Here is a 19,343-nt window from a genome sequence, read left to right on the forward strand (position 1 = left end):
TGGAACAAGTGCCAAACGTGTCACCCCTGGCCTGCCCTCTCCATCGCACTTTGTAGCAGGGGGTGGATGAGGGTGTGGGAGCTGCTTCCCCATCCCTCCAGCCCCACTCCTCCAGCCCCATCCCTCTGGCCAGCCCTGGCCTCGCAGCGTAAGTGGGTTTTGCTCCAGGAGACAGGAACACAGGGACAGCAGTGGGGTAGGGACGCAGCCACAGAGCTCGGGGACCTGATGGGGCCATTGGCAGAGGCCAGGCTCCACTCCAGAGAGCACCAGGAAGAGGCAGAAGGCACCCTGAGGAGCATCAGACCCAACATCCCAATCCAGCAAGCTCTTGGAGCTGTTTGAGTGAGCCCAGGGTGGGAGGTTGAGCCCCCCTCTTTCCCCACCTGGTTTTCTCAGGCAGATGTGACAGCAAAGGCCACCTCCTCTTTGCAGAAGGAAGCTGCATTTCAGAGCTCCCTTAGGACAGAGATGTTCATCCAGTGAAAGCAACATCCCCAGTATGCAGGGAGCAGGTCCCCACCACTGTCCCCATGGTGCAGCACAGGCCATGCTGATGGCTGTTGCTGCTAAAGGGAGATAAAGCCCTTTATGGGGCTGGGAGGTGTTTGCTGCTCACTTCATGTCCCTCACTTCATAGTGTGGGTCCTGCTGGAGGTGGGGTCAATGCTGGCCACCCTCCTCTGCTCTGGCACCCCACCATGACTCCTGTAAGCTCAGCAGCTCCCAGATTCCTCCCTGGAAACTCAGGGCTGGGTGCTTGATGGGGGGTGACATCTCCATCTGTGGGATGGGAGCTGCTGCCACTGGGGAGCTGTGGTGGGGAAGAGCCTGGCAGCCATTTGGAGACATGGTGTGTGGCCCGTGGGGACACACTGCCCAGTGCCATGGTGGGGCAACCCATGGGGTTTGGGAGTGCTGGCCCCAGGAGCCAGCATCACCACACTGGGCACAATGAGAGCTTTGGGGGTTCACTGCCACACTGAGCTGAGAGGACCAAGGGGGCTGTGGGAGGCTGGCTCTTCCCTAACCCCCAGCATGGAAAAACCAGGATGATGCTCCAGGGGTGGCTCAGCTACCAAAGCCAAACCTTCCTTGTGGCTTCAAAGGGGTCCAGAAGAGCTCTCCAGGCTCTACACCATCATGGTGTAGGGCTGTGGCAGTGCTTGTGGCTGCTGGCAGGTCAGGTCCTTGCTCAGAAGGGTCCCTGGAGGGTTTTCTGGCTGCTCTGAGCTGTGTGTCCCCAAGTTAGCTCCCAGGGTGGCTGTCCCATGTCCCATCCCACAGCTGGTGGCATGCACATGGTGGTGGAGAGGAGCCAGGAGGAGCGAGCAAAGAAATGAGCATCCTCCACTGGTGGCACAGGAGAGATGGGATTTGGGTGCAGGTGGCACCAGTGCTGTCCTCAAGCCACCCAGAAGGGACGAGGGGTAGGCAGGAGCTGCTGGTAAAAGACAATAGCCCTTGTTCCAGTGATCCAGCTGTCAGGGATTTAGGGAAAGAAACCAGATTGCTGCTTCTGAACTCTGCTTTGAGCATGTTTTGGATTTTCAGAGTATGTTTAATAAAGGGCATCTTATGTCAACAAAGCATCCAGAGTCCTTCCGTGGTGACAAGGTGAGAGCAGCTGGAGATGTGGTGGGTGGAAACACTTTTTGGGTGGGAGCATCCACCCAGGAACCTCCCCAGAACCAGCCCAGCTGCTTCAAATCTCCTAAAACGCTTCCAAACGCTTCCAGCCCACACCCTGCCTTCCCCAAACACTGCTAGGATGGAGAAGGTGCAAATGCAAACAAAGCCTCTGCAGGAAGGGGCTGGGCTGCGGTATGGATGGCCAGGCAGGGGGTCCCTGGCACTGCTGGGATGGATGAGGACACCCAGAGGAGACTTCCTGGAGGAGAAGAGCTGGGTCCTCCTGCAGGAGAAACCCCTCCAGTGCTGGGGAGGAAAACTCATACCGGGGGCTGATACCTGAAAGGTGAGGAGGGTCATAAGGGGGGTTAGAATGCAGTTTTAGTGGAGGGGGTGATGCACAATGGGGGAATAATAAAATCATGGAATGGTTTGGGTTGGAAGGAACCTTAAACCCCATCCAGTTCCAAACCCCTGCCCCGGGCAAGGACACCTTCCACTTGGTTGCTCCAAACCCTGTCCAACCTGTCCTTGAACACTGCCAGGGATGGGGCAGCCACAGCTTCTCTGGGCACCCTGTGCCAGCGCCTCAGCACCCTCACAGGGAAGAGCTGCTGCCTTAGATCTAACCTGAACCTCCCCTGTTTCAGTTTGAACCCATCATCCCTTGTCCTATCACTACAGTCCATGATGAAGGTCCCTCAGTGTTCTCACCCTGCCTTCATACAGGAGGTGCTCCAAGCCCTGCCTCCCCTGGGCTTGCTCCAGCAGCTCCATGTCCTTGTTATGGAAGCACCTTGCAGCTGCTGGGGAGGGCCTGAGGTGGCCAGATCCTCCAAAAGGAGAGGAAGAGAACTGAGGCCTGTGGGGCTGTGCCCGGGCTGCTCAGGAAAGCCCTTGGACTCTGCCTTAGGGAGCATTCCTGCAGGAGCAGGTCCTGCTCCTGAGGGAACTGACTTGTCCAGAGGGCAGGACCCTGAGCTTTGGGGTGGGTGTTTGCTGGATAGTCACCTGTGGAAAAGTGAAACAGAAATTTCCACTCCTCTGGGAGCTGCCTCCTCCACCGGGGATGAGCAGGAGCAGAGGGGAATCTGGGGAGAGGGTCTGACACCTGCCTGCCCCCCAGCTTGTCCTGCCTAAATCCCTGGGGATCCTGGCAGGAAAACCACTAAATGTACACGTGCTTCAGCCCCTGAGAGTGAGTCTGGCTGCTCCCAAACCCTCTTTCCCTGTGGGCAGACGCAGGAGAAGCCTTAAACCTCCCCAAGTCCCCCCAAGCCCCCCACTTCTCAAAGGGCAAAGCCTTGTGCTGTGGGGTGGAAACAGACTTCCCAAACAGGCTTCTCTTGGGATTCACGGCTGCTCCCTGCCCCCTTGGTCAGGGAGGGGGTCCCTCACTGGGATCCTTTGGGCTGGTGGTGGGGGGAACAGGGATTTCTTATAGAAGCATATAGCTGTAATAATTTTAACTAATAAAGGGGGACCCCTCCCTTTAATCTGGGGGGCTGCCAACCCCCTGTCAGCTTTGCTGTCATCGCTGTGGACTCTGTCAGGTGTCAGAAGCAGGTTGGGGGCACAGACAGGAGGAAAAGGGATGGGGCTGCCCCTCTGCCAAGCCGAGGGGGGTGGCCCGGATACAGGTTTGGGGTGTGCTGGTGCTGTGCTGGGTTGCGGTGGAGCCCCGCAGCATCCCTGGGTACCACAGACATGCCCACCTCCAAACTGCGAGCATCCCCAGCCAGGCCTCTGGCCCCTAAATGCCCAAATCTCAACCTAAAGGGGCAGGTCCCCTCGTGCTCCCCATGACAACGCGGGGACCAGTGGCAGGCCCGGAAGCTGTTTACGGGGCGGAGCGTCGCCGTGACAACAGGAGAAGCCTTTCGGAGCAGCTACTTAACAGCAGCCCCCGGGAAGCCGGGAAATCACGGCGGAACGGCGGGCAGGGCCCGCACCGCCACCGGGCGGGAGAGCTGAATCCGCATCCCCCCCGCCGCATCCCGGCACCGCCGCTCCGGTTTTCTTTTTTTTTTGTGTTATTTTCTCCTTTTTTTTCCCCTGTTTTCCCCCGATTTTCCCCAGCGCTTTTTGCTCTCCCGTGAACTTCGGAAGCAGCGGGGACATCGCCGGGCCGGGTAAGGGCTGCGGCAGCTGCGGGGCTGCGGGAGGGGCAGCGCAGCGCGGGGGGAGCGCCCGCGGGTGCGGTAGGTTTGCACTGGGGGGGTGTGGATGCGGCTGTGCTGTGTCTCTGTGCGTGTCCCTGGGTGTGCTTATCGTCCTGGGTTTTACTTCCTTTTCCATCCTTTTTACGCCCCCCAACACACGCGCCGCAACGAGCGGCTCCGGTCCCGCTCACCCCGCCGCGGGCGCCGGGGCGAGGGGGGGACACTGGAACCGGAGCATCCCAACCCGTAACCGCTGCCCCCCGAGCCTTTAGTTCGGGATTGGCGGGGGGAGCCCGTTTATTTGGAGCGAGGCCGGTGTTCTACTGTCCCCGCCCCTCCGGCCCCGCGCCCCGTCCCGCGCTCCCTGCGGCCGTTGAGCAGAACGGGATTCGAACCGTTCTGAAGCCGGTGCGGTCGCGCCGCTGCGGGTCGCACGGGAGAGGTTCCTCGCCTCCAAACCTCAGGATTTTGGGAGTTCCAGCCCAGCAGCGAGACCAGACACCTGCTCCTGCCCTGGGAATAACCGGGGCTCGAATCTACCGGCTGCTCTGAGTGAGGGTGTGCCTGGGGGACAGTTCCAGGGGTGGGTTAGGGAGACCAGGGGAAGGGGGAGAGCAGCAACAGCCCAAACCCGAGGGATGCTGGTGGTGGTGGTGGTGATGGTGATGGGGAATTGAAGCTGTTTTGTCGAGCGGTTGGACCTTGAGGTTTTGTCCTGCTGGGGGAAGTGGGAAAAGCATCCTCCCTTTGAGGGATGGAGTTTGTTGTTTAAAGGGGGTGTGGGTGTTATTGATTTATAAATATTTATAAATACAAATATTTATTTATAAATAAGTTTTATATATTTAAAATAATTTTATTTATAAATAAATATTTATTTATAGTTATTTATAATTAAATTTTAATTTTATTTATTTATAAATTGATGTGCTCTTCAGCCCAAGGCTTGTGCTGGGACACCTGGATTGGGGCATACTGGAGGGGGGGGGTGGGGGTGCAGCAGTTTGAGGTTCAGGGCTGCTGAAGCACTGCAGGGGAGTTGATGTGTCTCCATCACGCAGCACCCTGGGGATGGGGCTCACCCAGCAGCACCCAGAGCACCCAGGCCCAGGTGCCAGAGAGTGGCTGCACCTCAGGGAGTCTCCAACTCTCTCCCTGTTGTTGCTGCAGGATCTGCCCCATCTCCTCCCTTCTGTATCTGCACACCCTGCAAATGCAGAACCCGGTACAGAACGAAGGCATCGCTGACGTGTGGTCCAAACGTGTGCGGGAGAGGAGGAAGAGACTGCAGATGGGCACCTTGGATGAGTTTGATGCGCTGGATGACAGCCTGACCAGCCTCATGTGGCTGCAGGACTTCTCCATCACCAGTGCCAGCATGGGCAAGTCTTCCTGCTGCCCCACTGGGCCGGACCCCCACGACTATCAGAAGATCCCCAGCTTTGCTGCCCCGTGCTCACCCCTGGCCGCTGACCCGGCGTGCATGGGCGTGCCCCACACCCCCTGCAAGCCCATCTCTTCATCCACCTCGAGGACAGCACACACCATCGTGGCCATGAACCCTCAGCTCATGGAAGGCATCGACTACAAGACCAACCCGCAGGCCAAGCCACCCTACTCCTATGCCACCCTCATCTGCATGGCAATGGAAGCCAGTGAGAAGCCCAAGATCACCCTTGCTGCCATCTACAAGTGGATTACTGACAACTTCTGCTACTTCAGACATGCTGATCCCACCTGGCAGGTAGGAGATTTGGAGACCTCTTGCCCTGTCCCCTCTGCTTGCAGGGCTGAAGAGGGCTTTCCACAGCCTCCACCATGCAAGGCAAGGTCCCACTGGGATGCTGGATCCCACTGGGAGGACAGCTGGTGGGGAACGGCTGTAATAGGGGCACAGAAATGCCACAACCATGAGGCCAGCAGAGGGAAGGAGCCGTTACAGGGGAGAGCCCAGGGCCATTTTGGGAACAGGGAGGTACCTGCTAGTCCCTGCGACTCCTCTTGGCTCTGGTGTGAAAATGTCTCTGTCCCCGACTCCACCTTTCAGGATTCTTGTGGGGTCCTGAGTCTCTTGGGGCTGAACACATGTGAAGTCACCAGGGTGAGTATCTCTGGGTGCTGAGGACCAGGAGTAGCAGAAGGATGGAGAAGACTCTTGGGGAGATGCTGCTTGCTGGACAAATCCATCCTTGAGGAGGTTCAGAGCAGAAGTGCTACTGCTTTCGAAGCAGGGCAGGTCTCTGGTCCATCACTGTAAGGGAAGCCCAAGAGAGGTCAAACAGGGCTGCTGTCCCCAGCCTAGCACCAGCATGTCCCCATTAGGTATAGGACAGCCTCTGGGCTCCCCAGCTTTAGGGACAGCCTGAAGCACAGGGGCTTTCCCAGCCAGCTTGGCTTGCTGCCTTCCTGTGTCACACAAGGGGACCTCTGGCATGTGTTGTTTGTAGGATGTGGCAGGGCAGGAGGGACCTGGTGGCTCGTCCCTCTGCTTGGGTTATTCCCAGCCCAAATCCACAGTGTGCCAGTGATCCTGGCAATGGTGTTACCCAGGCAGGGCTGGGCAAACCAGGCCAGCTTGCCCTCAGGCAGGGGGGTCTCCAGCAGCTTCTTGAAGGCCACCATGGAGAAGGGTCCCTCTCCAGGGCCACCCCAACCTCCCCTGAGCTGGGGGGAAGCACAGGAGGAGGAGCTGTGCCAATGTGTTGACTTGCTCCTGTGAACCCATGGATAAATACCCCAGTTTTAATTAAATGTGTTGATGAATAAAAGAAAGAAGGTTTCCAATCCCTGCCCAGAGGTGCAGGGGGGGGGCACAGCACTGCTGCGGGCAGGAATGACAACTATGCTAACCAGGGAGGAAGGCTGGAGTGGGTTTGGGATGAGGAGGGGAGAGGGGGAGCAGAGAATTCAGCCTGTGAGTCTCTGAGCCTTGTAAAACTCAGTTAAGCTGTAAATCTGGAGTTACCAGTCTGGATTGTTTCAGGATGTCTGTGTCCTGCTGCTGCTTTCTTCTTTTCCTCCTTTCTTTATTTTCCTTCTTTTCTTTTTCCTTTATTCTTCCCTTATTCTCTTCTTTCCCTTTTCTCTTTCCTTTCTTTCTGAGGCTCTCTTCTCATTCTCTCTCCCAATTCCTGTACTGAAGACAGCCTAGAAAGGTCATGCCACCCATCCTCCGGGGGGAGATGGATCTATTCCTGTGGGAGCTGAGTGCTTTGGAGAGGAGCCAACACACCCGAGGAGCTTCAGCCCAGAGGAGGGTTTTGGTGTGTGTATGTGTGTGTGTGTGTGTGTGTGTGTGTGTTTTTCACCAGCTCCAAGCATTCAAGCCTTGTTTTTCCTCCTCGGCACTACGGATTATGGGTGAATAAGCATAAAGATATCCAGGCAACATTAGGGGGAAAAAAAAGCCTCTACCATATCCAATCTCTTAATACAGTCTTGGCTTTGTGGAGCCCAATGCAGGGTTATTTACCCAATAACTGAGTTCCCTTTCTGATTCTTCACATCACTCCAGGCACATTCAGGGGGTCAGAACAGCTCAACAGGAACAGAAATTCCTCTATTTCTTTTTTATTCCCATTTTTGACTCTCCCTCAGCTCATTTGAGCAGTGGCTGAGGAAGATGCAGTGATTCCACGTTAGCTTCCTTGGTTTACCTGCCTGGTGCCTAGTTTTTGCCCAAATATTTTCCCTTCAACACTAGCAATAGGCCCAGAAGAACTGGGGAATGGAAGGAAGGCCCTGATGATGCCCTCACGTGTGGGACTGCCATGTGTTGCCACTTGTCATGGGGCTGTAGTCACATTGGTGTAAAGAGCCTCCTCTTCCTCCTTAGCTGTGAGGGAGGACCCTTAGCTCCATGCCTAGAGCACGTCTGGCCAGTTTCTCCCAGTGCTCTGCATGATCCAAAGCCCCATGGCCTCAGTTTATAGCCAAAGAGAGTGGCCCAAAAGCTTCCTGCTGGTTGGCAAGTCGCAGCCTGAACCCCTTGGCTCTTGCCACCTCTGGTTGGGTTAGACAGGAGACAAGAACACTGCTGGTGACTCAGGGGAGTTTCTGCTGAGCATGTAGCCCTGGATGCCCTGATGTTGCTGATTCTTGCCTTCTTTTTCCCCAAGGTCCTTGCTGAAAACACATTTGTCCACCCATCTCCCCATGCAGGTAGGTGCTGGGGCAGCTGACCAACATTCAGCCTTGGCTTTCTTTCTCTTTTTTGTTCTAGAACTCCATCCGGCACAACCTCTCCTTGAACAAGTGCTTCATCAAGGTGCCTCGGGAGAAGGGTGAACCAGGGAAAGGGGGATTTTGGAAGCTGGACCCTCAGTACGCCGACCGGCTCAAGAACGGCGCCTTCAAGAAGCGGAAAGTGCCCCCTGTGCAGACCCAGCCGGCCTTCACCCAAAACACCCAGCAGGATCCACCATGTACCACCAGCTCATCCTCTTTGGTTTGCACCTCCAGTAACATCCTCAACGTCAACATGGAGTCGCAGCAGCTGCTGAAGGAGTTTGAAGAACTCACCGAGAGCCAGAACATGAATCCAGTCAATGATGAAGTGGGGTGCAAGCACAAGAAGCCCCTGCCCAACCGAACGGCCAAGGTAGCTCGTGTTTCCAGCTCTCCCTTGCTGACCCAGGAGGAGCAGACGGAGCTGGGGTCCCTCAAAGGTGACTTTGATTGGTCAGCCATCTTCAGCGCCAGCCTGAATGAAAACTTCTCAGCTTTTGAAAACCTGGAGCTCCCGCCTCCAATCGATCCCATCGTAGGTGATGTGGACTTGGAGGCACATGGCCACATCGACGGTCCCCAGGGGCAGGAGCAGGCCCTCACCGAATCCAACCAAACCGACCCAGACCTGGATGAAGCCTTGATGGCTGCAGCTTTCCTGGACAACCCCTGGGATGAAGGCACAAACGACTGCCTCTCCAACTGTGTCAACATTGACCAGCTCTTTGAAGCCTGTGATGCCTCTTTGCCAGCGGAGGAGGGCAACTGGACCAGCCTCACCACCCTTGTATAAGACACCAGTCCCCATTTAAAGCCCATGCAGACTTTGTGCCCCCCCCCCCCCCCAAATGCTGCTGGGACTTAAAGGGACAACATTTTCTAGAGACAGAAACATCCACAGTGACTTTTGCCACCTTTTAAGATTACACATAAAAACATTTGGGGGAGGGGGGACGAACCACCATCACACAAACTGGTATATCCTTAAAGGACACATCAAATCACTAATTCATGAGTTTCCTCAAGAGAAGAATTATAACAGTACTTATTTTTTTACTTTTAAAGGAAGAAATGTGAATTATCATTTGATTTTATCCATAGAAATGGACATCTATTCCTTCAGGGCTAAAGAAGAAGCACCTGCTAAATCCCACCCAAGACATGAGATTCCTGGTGGCTTAGGACTTGATAGAATAAGTGCAATTTCCTTACCTTTTTTGCTCGCTGTTTCTCTTCCCTTGTTCAGAGTAGTTGGTAGGTACAGTATGATCATTAGCAGCCAATAGATGTCCCTTATGGCTTCTGGAGTTCAAGCTCCCTCCTGACTTGTGCCTAGGGAAGAAGAAAAGGTTTATCAATTCACCAAGGCTGCCTCTTTAGATGGTTTTATATTATCTATTATATATTATATATTCAAAGAAACCTATATTTTTAGCATTAGAATTTCTTCCTAGTGGGGGGGATAGGGAAAATACAGTTTTGGGGTTGGTTTATATTACCACTGTTTAAAGGCTTGTTCCATAAACCAGCACTATAGGAGGGAAGATTCCTGCAGCAGCAGCAGCAGCAGCAACATGGCAAGGAGCCAGGGATTGGTCCTGGCAGGAGCTGAGCAGGATGCTCCCAGAACTGGCTTCTGTCATTTTTGCACCCCAAATCCTTGCTGTGGTTGCTGAAGGGTTTATATCACCATGAAGCCTCTCTGCCTTTCACCCCTTTCTGCTTTTTTGCTCCAAGACTGTTGCTCTCCACTTCTGCTCATCCATCAGGCTCCGAGTGGCTGATGAAGGACCCCGGTTAAGGCTGTGCCATAAGGAAACACCGTGGCATGGCCATTGATTGGTGGCAACTGGGTCACTTCACATTCCATGCTCCCAGGTGGGACCGAGGAGGAAAGAAATCCACATGAAGCCTCCATCCAGGAGCTCAGACTGTGTGTGCAGCAGGCTATGGTGATGGCAGGGGAAATGAAGTCACATCCATCTGGGAGAGCTATTGGGACTGACACCAACTGAAGCTCTGTGCAGTGAGAACATGGCTGGTATCTGCAAATGAACATTTCGGGAGCGAAGCCAAATGCTGCTGGAACTTGACTTGAAGTTCTCAAGAACTGGATTCTTTACCTCTCTTCACTATAGGTTTAGAGTTAAGAGTAGCCTTTAGGTAGGAGGAAGTAGAAGTTGTAGTTTTAGTGGTATGTTTTAGTCTTAAATAGAATTGGAAGATTGGAAAGAGTTTCTTTTTTTGTTACTAAAGCACTTAGGACCTTTCATAGGAACAATAGGATTTAGCAAGAGTAGAGCTGTAGTGTAAGAATCAATAAACAAGCCTTTCAAACAACAACCCGATCACCCTTGGACTGATTTCCACCCAAATTTGGGGAGAGGGTTGGAACTGTGGAGGTGAGAGCACAAGTCAAGTCCTGCATCCTCCTGGGTATAAAGAACCAACATCTTCAGCTCATACAAGCAGCAGGGCTCAGGGTGGGGCTGCTGCTTTGCCTGGGTACCAGGGGCTGAAGGCTCATGCAGGTCTTTGGGGGCCAGCATAGATGCTTCTATGTGTATTGGTGATGCTTCTACTTTTATCTGTTGTTTTATACTTTCCTGTTTGGGGGCCTCTATCTTGATGCTGAAGACCTGCAGAGATGTGTGTGCAATTGAACCTTTTTCATGGAACATTCTTTACAAATTAAAACAAAAAAGAAAGAAAAGAAATTTTGAGAAGAAAAAAACCCCTTTTGCCTCCTTGATTCCCTCCTCCTCTGCCTGACCCTCTCCTAGAGGAAGGGGACATCTCACCAGCCCAGCCCTGGTTGCACACCCACCAGTACCTGGGTGCCATCATCCCCCTTCATGGCAGGACAGCAATTCCCCATGGGGAAACTGAGGCACAAACCACCACCTGTGTGGCAATGGGTACACAGTACCTGTGCTGCACACGGGTGACCAAGTCCTGGGAGCTGCTCCCACCCCCTGGAGCACCCTTCCCTGCAGATGACATAGTATGGGTATCTGGGCCTCACTTCCCAGGGAAACGGTGGAATCACCATCCCTGGCAGTGTTCACACACCATGTAGATGAGGCCCTCAGTGCCATGGGTTAGTGGTGGCCTTTGCAGTGCTGGGGAACAGTTGGAGCTGATGAGCTTTAAGGGCTTTTCCAGCCTGGTTGATTCCATGATTCTCTGATTATCCCTCTGCTTGTGCCATGTCCTCACCTGGCCCTAAAGACACCCTTAGAACCACAAGTGGCTTCAGAACCCTCCTGGGTGCAGGGTGGTGAGAGGAGCTGCACAGAAGCTGCAGGAACAGCCGAGCCCTCCTGAGGCCAATTACACCGAGGAGTAGTTGGGCTCTGCCAAGGCAGGGAGGAAAGGCAGCACACACTCAGCACCCAGCCTGGGCTGGGCAGGATGGGGGAGCTGGGGGTGCAGGCATGGGGAGCCCCATGGGGAGGGCAGCTTGGCTCAGGGAAGTGGGGCTGGTGCAAGGCTGCAGGGGCCAGGCTGTGGGTACCCCTACAGCTGTGGGGCAGTGCTGCCATATGGGATGGGGAGAGAAGGTGAATCTGGAAAAGGGGGGTCTGGCCCCCACTTGGTGGCTGCCCAGTTCCCACTGTCACATCTGAGCATCTCCAGGGACAGGGATCCCCCTCCAGATTCTGTCTGGGGCTCATCCAGCTTGATGGTCCACTCCAGGACGTTCCACCCGTCTTGCACAGGGGACACAGCACTTGAGGAGCATGCTATGACCTCCCATTGACCTGCTGGATCCCATTGGCACCAGGCCCAGCAGCAGTGAGCCCTATGGCAGCCCCTATGCACTGCAGTGGTCGCAGCTGCTCCCAGTCCAGCCACTCAGCCCAAAATAAGGGTCAAGGCAGAGGCAACCCTGGCTTCTATGTGCTTTCTGCTGAAAGAGCAGGATGTAGCTCTAGGATGAGGTAGGATTATCCTTTGTAGGAGACAGCTTTGGGGGGGGGGGGGGAGGAATTTTGGAAGCACATCTGGACTCTCAGCTTGAGGACATTGGGGACCATGAACCCCTAAAGGCAATAAGGAATTCCCTGTCCTGGCTTCTCCTCCTCTCAGCTCCCTGTTGGTAGCACTGAGGGAGCTGCTCTCTCCTTCCCCTCAGTAGTGGTGGCACTGGCAGGGCTGCAAAAACCTGGCAGCCCACTTGGTCCACTTCTTTATCTGGTTTTGCCAAGCACAACTGTGTAGTTTCTGTTGTAAACCCCCTGGAAGAAGAGGAGCCCCCAGCACCCCTCCCAACCCCCCTGTGCCAGGGGACTGGAAATCACCACCCTGCCAGGAGAAAATATTCCAGCCTGCCGGAGCCAGTCGAGGGTTTTAAAGCGAGAAAGGGTGAATATAAAGGAGGCACCAGGCGAGGCCTGAAACAACCTCGTTTTGTTCAGCTTCTGAAAGCAACAAAACCAACTGGAACGTGAAGTTTTGCTTTCAGGGAGCTGGTTTGGTGTGGGGGTGATGCTGCAAGCAGCAGGCAGGAGGTGCAGCTCTGGGGTGGGAGCCCTGGGGCAGGCAGGACACCACGCTGCTGCCCGCACAAAGCCCGTGTGTGCTGGGCTGGAGCCCGGTGCCAAGAGAGAGGTCAGGCCCTGGCCTGCCCAGGCTTGCCAGCGGCAGCGGGGCTGCTCCAGCCCTGCCCAGTGCTGCTCCAGCCCTGCCCCAGCTCACCCAGCACCACAGGGATGGGCTGGGGACCCCCAAGCTGCTGGTGTCCCCCATGCTCTGCGTGTGTGAAGTGAAAACCCAGAGCTTTTGGGGGCATCCCACCACCGGCACCCACCACAGCAGGTCTGAAGGACTCAGCTCCAAATCCTCCCTGCAGCCTCCACAGCTCCTTCCTAGCCTGTTATTAAACCCAGGGCAATTATTCCTTTATTATTTCTTTCTGCTATTCCTGCAGCCATTCCCTCCTCCATCCATCATCCCTTCCCAATGGGCAAACATTGCCACCTCAACCCAATCTCCCGTTCACAGAGAGGGAGAAAAATATACACATAAGCCCTTCTTTTCTCTCCTTTTCTTGCCGGGTCTTTCTTTGCTGTGCATTGAGTGCAGGGCTGGCCCGGAGCCTTCTGGCAAGAGCTGCCTTTCACTTGCTAATCATCCTAAATATTGAAAATCAACCCCAGAATCAACAGCTCCAAGACTGGGGCCATCTCTGCTCTGTTTGGAAATGCAAATCTCGCTGCTTTTGTTTTCCCTATGTGGGTTTGGTGCTGGCTTTGAGGAGGTCACAGCTCACAGGTTCTTCTTCCAGCCCCAGATTTCTCTTTTTATATTATTATTATTATTTCCCCCCTTATCCCCCTCTTCAATGGGATAAATTCAGCCTGTTGTAACATTTCAGCCTGGGATGGCTGGAGGAGTGAGGGGGGAGAAGGGGGAGATGGGATGGAGGAGAGTAGGGAATGGACTTGCCCTGCATAGCAATGAATGAACCTCTGAAGTTTGGGAGAAAGCAGGCTCCCAAATGTGCTTCTAGGAGCTCACATGGATGAGAAATCTCATGGGTGCTGCACTTGGGCAGGGAGCTTCATCCCTGGTATAGCAGGTCCCTGGAGGGGATGGGGACGGCATCAGGGCAGAGATAAGGACAGCTCAGGGGCTCCCTGCCCCTTCTACACTGATTTTTATGGGGTTTATAGCTGAGGGGATGGAGGTCCCAGAGCAAACCCCACACAGGCTGCACCGGGCCCAAGGCTGGACCCTGATGTCTTTGCCGGGATGGATGAGGCTGGATGTAAACACCTTTCTGCAGGCTCACAGGGGCTCTGGGAAAGAGGGTTTTGAAAACACAGAGGGGACAAAGTCCCCGTTCTGCTTTTCCAGCAGTGCCCTGGGACTGGTGGCAAAGCCTGGCGGGACCCGAGGATGGCTTGGATGGCTCACAGCATCCTGGTGGGGGAAGCTGATGCAGGGCAAGGCAGTTGTGCAGTGGATCCTGATCACCTGGGCAGCATTTTTGGAGCACGCTTGCACCCTCATGTTTTCCATCATGTTTTTGGGCCATGCACACTGTGGCACGGAGGATCCCATTCAGCAAAGCTCAGTTGGCCCCCAGGGCCGGGTCAGTCTGGTGCCAGTGGCTGTTCCTGGCGGCAGGGCTGGCACAATGCACGGGCAGGTCAGGGCTTGCCCTGCTGGGGGAGTGCCCGCGGCACCCAGGCCACTGTGGCGTGCTGCCCTTCCTCCTCCTTCTCCTCATCATCATCGCTGTCACCTCCCCAAGTGTGTGCCCGCATAGGGGGCTGCAGCCCCACAGTGCTCCTGCCCCTCCAGCCCAGCCCATCCCATGCCACACAAGGCAGCCCCCATGGGCAGGGGTCACATCCAGCCCTGCGGTGCAAGGGCGGAGCTGCCGGGGCAGTGCCAGTATCACCTCCTCCATTGGGAATGCACATCATGCCGAGCTGGAAACTTGGCCCGTTTGCAAACAGGCACCGGGGCCACTGGGAGCTCTTCACAAAGGCTGGTTTCAGGTGATTGACTGCCAGGTTTGGAGCGTTGGGACCAGCCCATGGTCTCAGCATAGAGAAATTCGCTTTAGGAATACAAAGCAAACATCCTCCTTTGGTGTTAGACTCAAGGGAATGGGCCCTAAACCCTCCCCAAGGTGCAAGCAGGGGCAGGCTGCACCCTGCAGACACAGCTCACCCATGGGTGCTGCTGTGGGCAGCAAAGGCAGCATGAGGCTGAGCATCCCTCATCTGGAGAATGGCCCAAATGGCAATGGGAGCATAAATATCTCACCCCAAATATCCAAAGGTTATGGATGGGCCTAGCCAGGCTGAGCAGTGTGGGGATGCTGGGTGTGAATCCCATGGGATGCTCCCATTCTGTGCATGGAGAGAGCTGGCACAGGCAGTGGGGAGGCTCAGGGGCACTACAAGAGGCGGGTGTTGACCTAGAAATGGGAAAGAATTTGGCCTGGCATCGTGCTGGAGGGCAGTGTGCCAGCCTGGAAGCACGGCTTCACGATGGAATGGCACTCCTTTCTCCTGTGCCTGGCTGCAGGCGACTGCCTTCTGTCCTGGGAGCTCCGTGGGCATTCTGACTGGTGTCGAGGGGTGGGACGCTCATGCTGAGCATTGCTGGGGAGTTGTTTCTGCTCCCACCCGGCACAGGGTCAGTGGCGATTCTCAACTGAGGAATCACAGAATCATGGAATAGTTTGGGTTGGAAAGCTCAAAGGTCACCTAGTCCAACCCCTCTGCAATGAGCAGGGGCATGGGGGGGGGTGCAGACCTGCTGGGGGGAGCAATGCTCCATCCTGGCAGTGTTTGGTTATGAGACACATTAACAAGCAGGAATGTGCAAACAAGCAAAGGTCGGAGCTGCACAGGGGCGATGCGGCTGCCGTGGCTCCAGCCCCTGGCAGTGCAGCAGGCGAAGGCAGGAGCCCTCCCTGCTGTGGGCAGAGGGGGTGGCAGGGGAGGGTTCCCAATGCATGGGGCTCATTGGCACTCCTCGATGGAGCCCAGGGCCTGGGGTCACTGAGTGTGTTCATGCTGAGGGGACAGGGGGAGACGCAGCCCTGCATGCCCCCCCCGTCCCATCACGTGAGGAGATGCACACCCAGCACTGACCCCCATGGCAAACACCCCCCCTTCCTTCCCCAGCAACGGCATAGGCAGAAAGAGAGCATCACCCCAGCCCGGCCCCAGTGCATGAAATCAGCCCTCTTGGTGCACACACACACATCCCACTCATCCCACACCCTGCTGGGACCCTCAGCTCCTGCTCTAGGGAGGAGGAAAAGGGCTCGGCCATGTGCTGGTGGCACTGTGTTGGTCCCCAGGATGTGCCAGCTCCTTGGTGGCCCTCAGCCGGAGGAGGGGGTCTCTCCCTGTTCCCCCCACTCTGCAGAGCACTAAATAAACAGGGAAACCTCCTTAATCCTGGTCATTCACTACAATAAGCCATCTCGAGCTGGCTGTGCAGGCAGCTATCAGAGCACAGGGGAGGGTTTCCCAGCAGGACCTTAATTCCCTCTGCAAATAAAGCTGGAGGGAGGGAGAGCACAGCTTGTGTCTGTGATAGATGAGGGCCTGGGGGGGCTTTTGGGGCCAGTCTTCAAAGGGCTGATCCCCATGAACCCCCTTTCTGCAAGAAGCCGAGGGTCACTGAGGGATTTCCCGTTAGGCCACTGCTTGGGCACTGTTTCAGTCCAACTGCTGCCATGCCACATCCCTTCCCTGGAGCAGTGAGGCTGGAATGGTCCTCAGTGCCACACGGAAGGACTGGGAAGCTGCAGGAGCCCAAATGCCAGTCTTTGTTCCACATGGACCTGGTTTTTCTGAGAGCAGTGCTCATCCCTACGGCACATCCCAATGCTCCAGACCCATGTCAGGATCAAAGCACAGCTTGGAGACGTTATCAGAGAGGCGAAGTCCTGTGGTGGATTTGGTTCCTGCCTCATCCCTTCAAGCTTATGGGCACGGATACAGCCAGGCTGCATGCCTGGGTGCATCCCATGCCCTGTCTGTGCACACTGGCTCCTGCTTTCAGGGTCTCCCCCCTTTTAACCCCACCTGGAAGGAAAAGCTGAGGACTCCTGGGCCAGCTCAGAGCTCCTTGGTTTAATATCTGAAGATTAATGTGCCTAAAGATTAATCTCCTTTTCTAGCCAGCTGACCTAAGGGGGGCCAGAAGAGGCTGGGTCTGGGGAGGAGGTGAGGGCAGTGCCACTGGGGATGGTGTTCCCACAGCCCGGGATGGCCCTTCAGCCCATAATGAAAGTGGTGTAATTTTATGTTAATCCCAGCTCTTCCATACTCTGATCCCTCAGCAAATGCAAAGCCCTTCCCGAGGCTCCTGGCTGTATTAATCTTGTTTTGCCCTCGCTGGCTGACTCGCAGGAGGCTCCCATGGCTCTGGGAGTGCTGCTGCCCAGAGGTGCCCCCACTGTCCCCTCCAGGCAGGATTAACCCCACTGGTGGGAGGCAAGGGCAGTAAGAATTCTTTTTTGGGGTTTTGCACTAAAATGACTATTTTATAAGCAGAACTGTTCCTGGGGTGAGCAGTACTGAGACACAGTGCAGGGGGACAGCAAGCCCCTGCTCTTGAGAGCTACTATTCACTGAGTGTAGCTGAATCGTGTCAAGGTTACACCTCTTTGAATGACCTTCACTAGGAGGGTGGTGAGGCACTGGAGCAGGCTGGAAAGGGCTTGGAGCAACCTGGTCTAATGGAAGATGTCACTGTGGCAGGGGCTTGGAACCAGATGAGCTTTAAGGTCCCTTCCAACCCAAACCACGCTGTGATTCGCCACACCTTCGCCACCACAAAGGTTACCAATAGAAATGTGGATTTGGGGAATAGCTGGGTCTTCCCAGGGACCGGGAGCCAAACCCTGAGCAGGCAAAGCCCAGCCCCTCTCTGCCTCAGTTTCCCCACCTGTAAATCAGGTGCATTCTCTTTTCTGCAGCCTCTGGATGACCAACGCCCTGAACACGCTGTCCTTGGGGAGAAGCAAGAGTCACGTCCCCACCAGCAGGAGCCGCTTCCTCATGCCTGTGGTGGTGAAAACTCCTGTTGCTGAACAACGGGGCCATGACGTTCGAACCCTCCATACCCCCGAGGTGCTGGGCTCCCAACTGATCCTGTGCCTTGGTTTTATGGAGCCCTGGAACCAGCTTTGCTTGCCAAAAGGGACTTGGGGGCTCTCTTGTTAGCGCAGTGAAGCACTGAACACTGCACTGAGGGTGCAGTCCTCATTCAGCTTTTCTCCTCTGTATCTGTGCTGATAGTGAGCACAGCCACGTGGATGAAAACCCCTTCTCCGGGAAGAAAAAGGGGCTTTTCCTGCCTGTTCTGTCCTGTGCAGTAGGAGGCAGAGGGTGACTTGCATTCCTCCACGCCACTGCTGAGTCACCAGATCTGTCTTTCATCCTCCATGAAAAGCAATTCCTCCGGGGCCAGCAAGGGCTGGCGGTCTGCAGGGCGGGAAGCAGCGCTCCGGCGGGAATGGGGCCGGGATTGTCTCGGAGCTGCCATTCCACTGGAGAAACAGCCAGGGATGGGCTTAGTCCCGGCTGTGCTTTACACCCTTTTGCACTGTATTCTAACACACGTTCAAACAGCAGCATTCCTATCCTTTCTGTTTCATTTTGCCAGGAATAACCCCTGCTGCTTTGAGCCTCTTGAGCAGCAAGCCAGGATTTTTCTGCTGCTTCCCCTTGGATATGGCATTGCACCTCCCTTTGCAGCTGGGACATGGGCTGGGTGCTTCTATTCAAGCTCCTCTCTTTGCTCTGAGGGCTCAGTCGCCCCATGAGGGAGTGAAGGAGCCTTTTTTTGCTGAAGGTAGACAGTTATTGAGGGGGAGCACACAGAATCGTTCCCCAGGCTCAGGGAGGGGAGGTTTCCTTTTGGCTCTGGCTGCCCTTTAGAATGATGAGGTGAGTGTTGGCATGGATTGCTCTTCCCAGTCACACCAGCCCAGTGGGGAAAAGCCCAGGAAGTGCTGGGCACTGACCCTGCACAGGGATCTTCTCTCTTGTACCCACAGGACAAGGTCCCTTCCAGCAGCTGTCCCCACAACCCATGAGCAGGCAATGTCACACACAGAAAACACATCCCCCTTGCTGTGCATGGCCCCTCGCAGCAGCCAGAGCACAGCTGTTTGCAGCGTGATAAGGTGAGTTATGGAGTTGATGAACAAAAGAGGTTCTTCAAGGCTGTCTCGGCTCCTTTCCAGAGCCTGGCGTGGTCTGACACGGGGAAGATGGATGGGAACACGCTGGTCCCTTTACATGGCAGGGGCTTTGCCTCAGAGCAGCACAACATGGCGAGAAGCCGGGACTGTTTGTGCTGATAAAACCAGTTCCCTGCTCCCAGGTGGAAGTGGTTTGTGAAGCAGCAGAGCTCTGTAACTGCCTGGGTGAGTGATGAAGCTGCCCTTCCCACCCGTGCTGCAGGAGGGAGAAGATGGCTGCCTCCCTGAGGCGGGTGGCCTGTCTTGCTGTTAAACGGCTGCAGGACAGGCGTAAACCAACCTGCAAACGCCTGTGTGTCTGTAATTCTGATTGATTTAATTTCCCTGGGCCCAAATCTCTATAATCTTCACACCTTGCTTCTCCCTCAAGCTGTGGGGCACAGTGGGCCTTTGCGTGGTCACCTCAGCAAGGGCGGCTCCAAAGCTGGGTGGCTCTGGGGCTCCCTCCGGACCCCGTGTGCTGTGCAGCCATCCCTCACCACCGCTCTGCTTGGAGGGGCTGGCTCTGGGGAGCCACCCCCGGACCCGCCATGACACCTCCAACTATGGCGGCGCAGCCCTCCCTCCACTCC

General features: G+C 55.4%; 1 protein-coding gene across 1 annotated transcript; it reads left to right on the forward strand.

Annotated features, from left to right (window-relative positions):
* Positions 1-3,606: 3,606 nt before the first annotated feature.
* FOXJ1 (forkhead box J1) lies at positions 3,607-8,968 on the forward strand (the record flags this gene model as incomplete). Its single annotated transcript, XM_057414570.1, has 3 exons — positions 3,607-3,764; positions 4,965-5,538; positions 8,017-8,968. Coding segments are annotated over 3 exons (1,530 nt in total), but the record flags the coding sequence as incomplete, so codon positions are not given.
* Positions 8,969-19,343: the final 10,375 nt, after the last annotated feature.

Source organism: Pezoporus wallicus, unplaced genomic scaffold, assembly GCF_028554395.1.
Source record: "Pezoporus wallicus isolate ANWC-B61680 ecotype Strahan unplaced genomic scaffold, APGP_CSIRO_Pwel_v1 contig_7787, whole genome shotgun sequence".
Taxonomy (NCBI): domain Eukaryota; kingdom Metazoa; phylum Chordata; class Aves; order Psittaciformes; family Psittacidae; genus Pezoporus; species Pezoporus wallicus.